We start from the raw sequence: 10,976 nt of genomic DNA, 5'->3' as shown, positions 1-10,976 counted from the left end.
GAGCCCCGACAGGGCCCTTCAACACCAGGCCGTCCAGAAGGCCCAACAGGTGGCTGGCGAGCTCCGACTCCCAGTCCCCACATGGGCGGAGCCACCGGGCCGGCCCCCGTAAGGGGTGCCCAGGCCCCTTCAGGACATTTAATAAAGTTAATTTTCTCTCTCTTTCCTGAGAAGTAGAGTGGTTAGCCAGAGTATATTCGCTTACATGCTGGGAATAAGACGGAGGGTTAGAAACACACACACACACACACACACACACACACACACACACACACACACACACACACACACACACACACACACACACACACACACACACACACACACACACCACACACACACACACACACACACACACACACACACACACACACACACACACACACACACACACACACACACACACACACACACACACACACACACACACACACACGCGCGCGCGCGCGCGCGCGCGGGCGTTTTTCGCACTTCCGGATGCACTGTTTGAACGAGTCAGAAATAGAGGACCATGTTGCGATTGCCACTTCCGGTTTTTCGCTAGTACTCCGTGTTGCTCCGGTCACCTTTCTATAGGAAGTGTGCTTGCTGCGAATGGCTAAATTTGGCAACATCCGAAATCTGTGTGTCACTACGTTTCATACCTTACTTGTTTAGAAACCATGTTACTCATTCTAAGAAAGAATACGGGCACTGGAATTTGAAACTTTTATTGCGCATACGAAAAGTGGTGGTGTTCGGCTAAAATGCGCCACAAACAAACGAGCAAGAAATATAGAATACGTAAGCTCCTGCAGCGTGGAGAAGTAAGGTCAGTTGGAATAACAGCTACGTACAGGAAAAATACGCAAAGGCTTGCACAATACAGATGCCAACAAGTGACACTTCAGAGTATGAGATGGGATGAACGCGTGCGAAAGTGTCAGTGAAGGAATAAACCTCGGCACAAAAAGCTTCAGCTAAGTTATTCGCTCTTAGTGGGCAAGACAGATCAAAAATACTTGTTGCAAAATAGCCAGACTTGTTTTAATGCGACACTTTAGTGTCATTCACCCTCCCTGCTCGAGTGCGACGACCCGCACAGCGGGCTCCGACACCACAAACACAAGGAACAAGCTCAGTGACGAGATTCCAATGTCAGCATAAATAAAGTCAGAACATCGCTGTCAGTTAACCACCAAGGCGAGTGTGGTATGCTCGGTATGATGATAATGAGTGATTGGATGAGGCGATTTGTTCCGACATTCGAGAGGTGACAAACCCATTGGGGGGGGGGGGGGGCGAGGTGACGAGCAGATTTGACAACTGCGGGCTGATCTCCGTTGTCGTGCTAAAATGCGGAGGAAAGCTCCAGTCCTTCTCGGCATTCCAACGCAACTGTGGTGGAGGAGAGATCTTGGTGCACAAACGTCGAATTTGTGCGCGAGGGGTTCTCATAGTGTTGTTAAAGTAAGACTAAATGACAAGTCGGTGGAAGAAATGAGCAGTTGAAATCAATGCAGCGATACGGTCACCATCGAGCATGTGATGGACGTCAAAGAAAAATTTCTGCGTGCGCTTCGTCCCAGGCGCGCGCGAAACTATCCCGGTGCTTGTCGTCCATGGTTTATCGTTTTGCTGCAGACGCTCATTGACCGATGCTTTTCGCGTCGGCACCAGCCTGGAAGACATCTGCAAGGCACCAAGAATAACACGACAGTACCTCCTCCAGGACATGTTTCATGCCCTCTCGTATGACCGCTCCTAATGCAACGCGGATTTCGAGCCCTCTTTGAGTCCGTCGGGTACAGAGCACGGCACACAGCACGCGGTAGATTGAATTGGCCATTAGAATTTCTCCATTATACCTGCGTGCGAGTCGTAGAATTCGCACCATTACCTCAGGGATCCAGATGTCAGGCGATTGTGGTGGCTTACGGTAACGGTCCAGGGCGCCTAAACAGAATGCGTCCGTAAAAGGTATTAACAGTAGTTGGTTTATCATCTTCTTCACGTAACAGTTGATAGCAGCAGCAAAACGTTTTCATCACATGCTTAATCAACGATCACACGATGGCTAATATTACGCAGAACTAAAAATATCGAAAATAGTTAAAAGAAAATTGTGTCTGTAACGTTGCCGTCACTTCACCGTTCTCACAATATTCCGGCTGAAGGGCCACTTAAAAAAAAAAAACCAAAAAGAAGCTGGTCTGCACGGGTGGTGTACCTTCGACGACAATGAAACCGCGTGACTCTGCCGACACTGAGAAAGTGAAGAGATGTTGGAAATGTTGTGACGTAGTTCTCTTGGTGCCTGTGCCTATCCACTTCTTAGGTGGTCAGAAGTCACAACGGAATAGCTTTCTGTTGTGAACAGAGGGCAACGCCGTCGTCTATAGTGAGGTGCTTCGTCTGATGCAACTAGCAAGTACGCGTCAGCGCCAATGACATTTTTCTCAGAACATGTGGAAGCTCTCGGCGAAGCTGGTGGTGAGGTCGAAGCGGTGTGCGCCGTCGGCGTGCTGGTGCTCGGCGTGCGTCGCGACGGCCTCCAGAGGTGGCGAAGGCTGCGCCCAGGGTTGGAGTTCTGCCGAGCCGAAGACCAGAAAGGCCAACGCACCCAGCAGGAAGATGCCGCACGTCAGGTAGAACACCATGCCCCAGTTTTCGAGAGTTGGCTGCGAAGAGGCAAAACACTACGTTGTATACTCGGGCGCACGGCGACCGTACATACTCCGACGGGAATGTTTTGCTACACTTCTGACAGTATATTAGTACGGCACGGTATCCTTGATGAAAACCGAAAAAATTACCAGAACGATTTATGGCGAGTTTAGTTTCAGAACTTTAGTTTTCGATCAGTAAGTTATTCAATGAACGAATGAATGAATGGATCAATCAATCAATCAATCAATCAATCAATCAGTAGTCAATCAATCAGTCAGGCAATCAATCAATAATCAATCAATCGGTTATTTTTCTTTTGTAGAAGGGCTTTAATCCAAAAAACGGGCAGAACGCAATGCGGTACAGCAAAATATAATGAGATGATTATTCGCGAGAATTTCGAAACTTTACTGTATCACACTAGTAGGGCACCACAGGTTCGGCCCCCGATTGGTACCCCTTTAGATGAATAACGCTCAAGAATTATAGACGCGCTCTTTGTTTGCATACATTTGGCGCGATCGAACATCATGCAGTTATCGATTACTTGAGGTAGTAGCTCACTGAGGCAATGCAAATAATGTTCTTCGGTTGAAGCAGCATATTTGAGCGTCAATTAACAATCAAACGCGGCGTCCCCAACTCTAACGTCTTCTAGTATAAGTTGATTACTCCCTCCCCTCGCTGAGCTGTGTATTACAGCTATCTTGCTTCGTGATTACGGTGTTCCTTTGAGCTCAGCAAGTTCTAGCGGTGGTTTAACATAACTGCTCCATTAGGGATCATATAGTATATCTGAGTAAATCAGCTATAAGCCGAGTAGAGGCGCTATTTGATAACAACCAAACAATTACTAGTGTCCACTAGGTTGACGTACAGTGCCTGAAGCAATATAGTATCGACGAATAACCACTTCGTAACGTGAAGCTTACACGCTACGGAAGGAACGCGACGTCGCGCGGTAATTCAAGAGTAATCTGTGATTACTGATAAATTTCATCGTATTTAACGCGTTTAAATACATCTTTGTGGATGTTGTTTGTGCAGTGATGCCTCTTCAATGCAGTCTACATCTTTGGTAAGAAGTGTTTTGACGTCATTTTAAGAGTTTTAATTATCGCGGTAGCACGTATGCATGAGAACGGAGAAATTGTCCCCCTCGGCATCCAGTGTAGTGAACATGGCGAGGCTTGTTAAACAGTTCTAAAAAGTGAACATTTACCGAATGTCAGAAGTAGATTCCTCACTTAGACAGTGAACGTCTTCGGTAAATTTTACTAAAGTCGCAAAATATAGAAAGCTGTAGCGTGAAGTTTGCATGTTTGTGTACACAGCGATCAAAGAACACATAGCAATACTGAAAGCTGCATCTATTGGGATTTATAAGCGATTCGCCACTACAATAGCGTAATTTTGTAATAGGACTTATGCTAGACCTACCTAAACGACTTAACTATTCGTCCCATTCAGACAACTAAAAATATCCGTCAACATAATTGTCGTACCTGTTATTGGTGCAGACAGGGAGTTGTCAACTTGGCGGTGGAATTTGTTTTATATTTATCAATAATTTTTGTTGAATAGTCGTGGTCCAAAATCAAGAATCTGGTTCCCATACTCGGTAGAATTAAGAGTTCTGACTTAAATAAACAAATAATCCACTCAAACTTGCTCGGCAGTTGTTCAGTCAGAACATTTGTGCATTAATTCACGTGTTTTTGAATAGGCAAAGCGTAGTTGATCCCGAGCTAAAGCTTAACAACTGTCGCTGTCAAACAAACAGGAGGATGTGATTACCATCGGTGAAGTGACCATGCCAACGACCATGGGAGCCAGGAACCCGGATGCGTTGGATACGGTGCCCGCGATGCCGTACAAGATACCTGCAACGTGACGCCACCTGGGACACAATATGAGCAGTTGTATCGCCATAGGCGACAAGGCATCGTTAAAGGTAAGATTTGCGTGAATGACAAAACAGCACACCGATACGTGGTCTAGTGAGGTTAACAGCGAAGAAACTAATTCCTTAACATAAGCTCTAAAGTACAAGGGAAACAGGGTTCTTATGTAAGTAGAACAGGTAACGTGACGTCACGATCCCTTCGCCAACTTAGAGTGACTGTCATGAGCGCACGCGAATGCGTACATAATACGGATATATAAAGGGGGGGGAGCCAGAATGTGCATGGACGTGAAAAAAAAAAAACCTTAACTGATATATTTGTGCCATACTTTAGGTAGGTTCTAAAGATGTAATTAAAGGGTCATGTAATTAAAGAGATGGTACGAGACCACTGAGTAAGAGCAGCTCACAGCTCTCCGCAGACGCCAGTGTCAAGACAAAGCCTGTGCAGGAGGAGTGAAAGAAGCGAAGCAACCGAAAACAAGTTCTTCAACATTAGTGCTTATGGCACTGATTTATTCGAAGCTGCAAAGAATTTGATACTGAAGTTATTAACGACGGCAGCGTTTCAGGTCGCAAAAGTGTAGGTTTCACGTCGCAAAATATGTGTAGTGCGGGTGTTGCAGACAGGGTTCCAGACGATGTCCTCCACGCCCGCCGCTCGTGGGCAAGGTCGTGACATTCTTAGAAGCGGTTGTTATCGCGTCCGCCAGCGTTCTTTATAGCCACCATTAAAGTGCCAATTTCTTACAGCGGTCAGGCTGGTACGCGGGGCCAGCAGAAAGTTCTCACAGTCAGTCGGTCTCTGGCCTACGAGAAAGATACCTTGATGCTGGTTGCCCCAGTTCATGAACCACTCTACGAGTGGCTGAAATATGTTACCGTTTCCAAAAAAAAGCCGGAAAGAAGGCTTTGGTGTATGGTGCAAATCAAGAGGGACGTGAGTTAACCTATGAAAGGCGCAATTATTAGAGCCGGAAGCAGAAACCTGAACATGGTTCTTTCTTAGTAATTTCTTAAAAGTGGTACTTATGGATCCCTTCAGTAGCACTTAGTTTCTAATACATGGGAAAACAGGCGGCTGTGGACAGACCACGCCTCACTCTAGAACTTATTCAGAAATGAACACGGCAAGCACATCCGAATGAAAACTATGGCAGTCTGGCATGCTGATTGCCACAATTGTTCTTTGCTTGCGAGGTATTCTGTTGAACTGCGAAAGTTATAGGTTTTCCTCACAGGTGCTAATGCATGAAGATTGCCTGGAAAACCTGTTTTTTGTGGTCTGTCTGAGGAAGCCCATGACCAATGCCTATCCAACGAACTGTGCTCTGAGGCTGGGGTGTGCAGTCAATTCTTGCACGCATCAACGACCTCAAGCCTTGTTAATATCCTATCGAAAGCCACACAAATGTGCGCACAGACTACGTCAGACTGCTAGATGACTCGTGGGTTGTTTTTATTGAAGCTGAGTTATGCTGTTTCACACAGGAGGATTTCTTTTATAGGGGGTCCTGAAGAGGATTGACCAGTGTGACAAGTGTGACCAGTGCATGGCTTCACTCTGCTGCTGGTCCATTCAGTTGCGAAAGTTTGCTAGCAATAAAAAGAGACACAATGCCTCTAGGGGCCTGTAAGGTATTTTTAAATAAATAAATAAAATAAATAAGCTTGTTATCTGTGGTTACGCCAGTCAGGCTACATATGCCGTATGTGGCAAATTATGTCGAGATCTGCTCGACATAAGACATGCTCGGGGGCTAGTCTCCAATGAACACTTGTGAGTTGCATATAACTGTGTCTTCAGTGTGTTTTTTGAGACTGAGCTATCGCATCGAGCACCTAACTTCAAATGTAATGGTGCGCGGTGGCGCGTGTACCACCAAATTACTGTTGCTGCTTGTGTCACGTGTTTCAGAAATTTCTTCAAGAAGCATTTCATAAGCAGTACCACCTTCATTACACTAAGAAGAGGGGTAAAAAAGTCACAGGCCTGCGCTGCACACGCAGCACAGTCACAGCGTAAGCTGGTTGAGCGGCGCAAGAGTAGCTCCAATTTCGGCACCACGCACAACAAGGTCTTCGCGGCGAAGTGTCTTCGCCTCGATTTTGACGAGAACGATCTGAACTGTCCGCCCGACGTCGGCGTCGACGGCGACCTGCGGCTTCTGATGCTCTCTGCACAGCAGTCTGCTGAGCCCGATGATGCCTGGGTGTAGCCGCGCACGTAGCTCTACGATTCGCTACTTCAGCAGCGGTTCGTACCTTGCGAGGAGCTAGACGAGATAACGTGTACCGAAGCGGTAACTAGAATACGTGGCGCACATGTAACATCGGGATAGTGTTGATTGCGCGCCTCGTCTGAATCGCATCGCGTCTGAATCGCATCTCGTCGCACGCGGCGGTTGCAGGCACGTTAACTAGATGGCGCCACCATACTGGTGGAGGCTCGGGTCGTCTGCGCCTGCGCGCCGGCCTATAGGGCGCGAATAAAGGGAATTTTCTTCTGCCTGATAGCAAGCGCTTGCGTGGCTCAGTGGTAAAGTATCCGACTCCCACGCGGGGCGGAGAGCGGGTACATTTTTTTCTATTTCCGGCGGTAGCAGTTACGGGGCGGCGGCGGCATCATCGCGACCAGAAACGGCTATTGGAATGAGCCCATAACAGCTTACGCTGTAAAATATTAACTTATGAGACATATTTGACGTCTCATCGAGGCGAAATGTTCTCTCAAGAAGGAATCCAACCCATAGTACTTTAGAGTACAAAAACTAAATGTGCAACAATCGGTCCTCAAATCCCGGCAAACAAAACGGTAACAAAAATATTCACTTAGTACGAAAACACTTTATGTTTTAATCTCACTATTCGTGATATACATTGTGGGGAGCATGAGTGCATGTTACACTACGTCGCACTGCGCTCAAATGCTGCTACAAGAAAAAAAATCGAAAGAAAGGGGGGGGGGGATGCCTGTGATGACGCAGATTTCACATTGGTATATGCGATCAAAGAATTGTTAGAATTGGTATTTTATTATTTTATAGAATTGTAAAATGGCCGCCAGTTGACCACCTGTACTGCTAACGCTTAACGCTAATTTTACGGGCATTGATTTCTGCACAACATCTTTTTTTTCTGAAGATCTTCTTACACCTCTGAATCAGCCGTGTGCTGCCGGGGAATGAACACAGACATGGCAGGCGCTGCAGGAAACAACGCGGTTATTGCTACCCTGAGAGACACCCTAGTTGCAGATCAATGAGAACGACACCTACCGGCGTGTGCGGGCGCCATGTCTACGAGTGCGGGCGTGGCTCCACCAGCGGCCAAACCGTAGACTCCCATGGCAAGCACCAGGAGGCAGGCGACCGGCGTGTGGTTGCACCCGGCCCACGGCACCAGCGCCAGTAGAAGACCCGAACCAGTCAAGGCTGAAGCAAGCATCGTGTCGAGCAAAACACGTTATGTCGATATTTTATGGCAGAAGGATTGCTTTCGTAAAAAGTTAAAAGCTTAACATCATGGCAACATCAAATGATAATAAGAGTGAATATGAGAACACCTTGAGAAAAAAATGATAAAGGTATCTTTGGCACCATGGCTCTCCGAAGCTGACCTAAACAACCCTTCATTCATTGTAGATAATCTTAGAAGAAAAAGAGCGTAAAACAGCCCATAATTCGTAAACTGTGTCGTGAAGCTAAGAGGCAGAAAGCTCACTAGTAATAAATACAACGTTACATTTCGTTTTATGGGCAGTGTTGTCAGATCCAAGCTGATTCAGGGGCGAAATTACCAAAGCGTCAACTCTTAGGAAGTGTCTGGTATGAAGCTAACAAGATTCATTCATTGCATTATGTTCGTCACTATAACATGATAATGCCAGTAAATATCCACAAATAGTTCTAAGTTTCAAGCTCTTCTGCCACCCACCCATTCTTTCCCAGGGCACAGTTCTTGGCCCTCTTTTATTTTAACATACAATAACGATCTATCACCTAACCTTTCCTTTGAAATCCGGCTATTTGGACATGATTGTGCAATTTATCGCTGAATTAATAACCTCGCCGACTTTAATGCCCTTGAGTGCGAATTTCGGTCAGTGGAAGACGGGTGCAACTCATGGCTCCTGTCATTAAATGCTAAGAAAACGTCGCTAGTCTCCTTACACAGGCGTCATTATTACAATGCATTGCAATATATCATTTTTGACCGTCAGATCTACAATGCATTCTCTTACAAGTATTTAGGTAACTCTTATGTGGTTCCTTCACACAACATGCGTAACTAACGAAGGTAACCATGCACTTCGTTTTCTACAGCGTAACCTTCATTTAGCCACTTCCTCAGTGAGCTGTAACACTGCCCAAACTGGAATGCGCCTACGCAGTCTGAGACCTTCTCCAAGATAACATTTTAAAAACCTTAGAATCAGTTAAGAACGCACCGCGTGATACATCTTCTCTGACCATCCGTGTCATTTAGGTGTTACCGCCATGAAATCACGTGCTAACCTTCGCGTGTTTGATGGCGCTGCAGTGTAGCTCGTCTTTGCCTTTTTCATAACTTTTATCACCAAGCACTTCGAGCCCCTGCCATAAAACCAGCCTATCATTGTTCATGTCGCCTCAGCAATTTAAAACCAGTATATACCCTCCTTCACCACATACTTCTGCCCACCAGTCATTATCCTTCGTGCGGACTTTAACGTATTGCAATGGTCTTCCCAGTGACGCTGTGCACCACTCCATCACTGCCCAATACAAAGAAGTCATTGAAAAGATCTTGTACAAATAATTGCACCCACCCCTCATGTAAAACCCCTTAACTGGGGTCGTTGAGGTATTTAAAACGTAAATAAATAAATAAATAAATAAATAAATAAATAAATAAATAAAATAAATAAATAAATAAATAAATAAATAAATAAATAAATAATAATAACGCATGGTTCTTCATGTTAATTTGCTGTAACGCGATACTCTGCAAAACTTAAATATTGGCAGGCGACAGAATCTGGGCTGTTGAATTTCAAGATTATGACTTAGGTATGTTTAGTGTCATATAACTAAATACTAAAGTTGATCGGGCCTTTAAGCCGAACACCTATTTTGTGAGCAGCAGCAAAATGAGAAAGTTTTTGATTAGGTGGCGCAAAAAGGCGTGCCTGCGCTAGCGTGCGCAAGTCGCTTGGATCCCAGCAATATTCAAACAGACTCTGGGTCACTGAAAGCGAAATACTTGCATCCCGTACGCTAAACATGTCTGTTGTCTTTCTTTGTGTTGCTCGACAAACTATCATGCGCTGGAATCTCGTTAGGCCTAATTGAAGACGTGCTCAGCGCAGAGTCGAAGCATATCGCTGCGTGCAGTTGCGAAAGAGCGCGGACGGCCTGAGGGGTCATAATGACGTTAGTTTCAGAAACACCATCAGTGGATTGAAAGGAACGGCTCCGCATTTCACAACGTGGTATTGTTGCGCGTGCATTGTTTTTTTTTTTTTTTTTTTTTACTGGGGACAGTTTTTTTTAGCGGATTATCGCTGCTATCAATTTATCACACGGCCGAAGACGCGCCTATGCTGCATCCGAAAGTTCTTGAATGTTGCCGCCGGTTCTACGGCAAAAGAGACTCATCAAATCAGTTTGCGCGCTCGAAGGGAACAATGTTGCGCATTCTCGAATGTACGCGAGAACCAGTGGTCACTATGGAATGTACTGTGATGCATGTATATATAGCGGACACGCAGACTTGACCCACGAGATCAGATTCGTGGGCTGTGCTGGCCGCTAAGGGTACGATTTGAGGTTTACTGGTCTTTCTAGGCACAAGTTCATCGAAGAAATAGCTATATTTCTAACACAAATTTTGCTCTAGTGTGTAATTGCTTATCGTCAAGACAACCTCACAGTATACATGCTCTGCAAAGAACGAGTGGTAAGCGGTCTTCACCAGCAGTCTGGAAGAGTTTCCTAATAAGCGTGGTGGAGAGGTGGCCTTTTCTCCGCAGGCGGTCGCTTAGCAGCCCGCCTGCTAGCATGCCCACACTTTGGGCCCCGAACATGGCCGCGTTGATCAGGCCGCTCTGCGAAGTAAAGGAATGAGCAAAAAACACCAAGTAAGAAAAAAATAAATAGACAGGCAGAAGGTTTTGGTCGCACGTACAGTGTTGCCAACTAGAAATAAAGAAAGCGAAACACTAGTCGAGACCCCAGAAAACTCTAAAACCCGCAATAAGAGCACCCAAAATCCGCTGAAAATCCGCTAAATGGAGACATAAATCAGAATTACGTTCAAATTATGTCTTTTTTTTTTCTTTTTGCGTCTACATAAGGGTCGACAGTTGAATAATACAAATTAACTGAACGGAAAAGTCTGATCCCTCCTTTTCGTCCATAAGGGAATAAAAGATATCAAT

General features: G+C 45.7%; 1 protein-coding gene across 1 annotated transcript in view; it reads right to left on the bottom strand.

The window, feature by feature from the left end:
• Window positions 1-699: 699 nt before the first annotated feature.
• LOC119450621 (sialin) overlaps window positions 700-10,976 on the bottom strand; it is a 71,855-nt gene continuing 61,578 nt past the window's right edge. The window contains 2 exon segments of the mRNA XM_049666549.1: window positions 700-2,660; window positions 4,447-4,532. Of these exon segments, the coding sequence (XP_049522506.1) occupies window positions 2,439-2,660; window positions 4,447-4,532 (308 nt within the window). The 3' untranslated portion in view covers window positions 700-2,438.

The sequence above is a fragment of the Dermacentor silvarum genome, chromosome 4 (assembly GCF_013339745.2).
Source record: "Dermacentor silvarum isolate Dsil-2018 chromosome 4, BIME_Dsil_1.4, whole genome shotgun sequence".
Taxonomy (NCBI): Eukaryota; Metazoa; Arthropoda; class Arachnida; order Ixodida; family Ixodidae; genus Dermacentor; species Dermacentor silvarum.
This window is presented reverse-complemented; position numbering and strand designations above follow the sequence as displayed.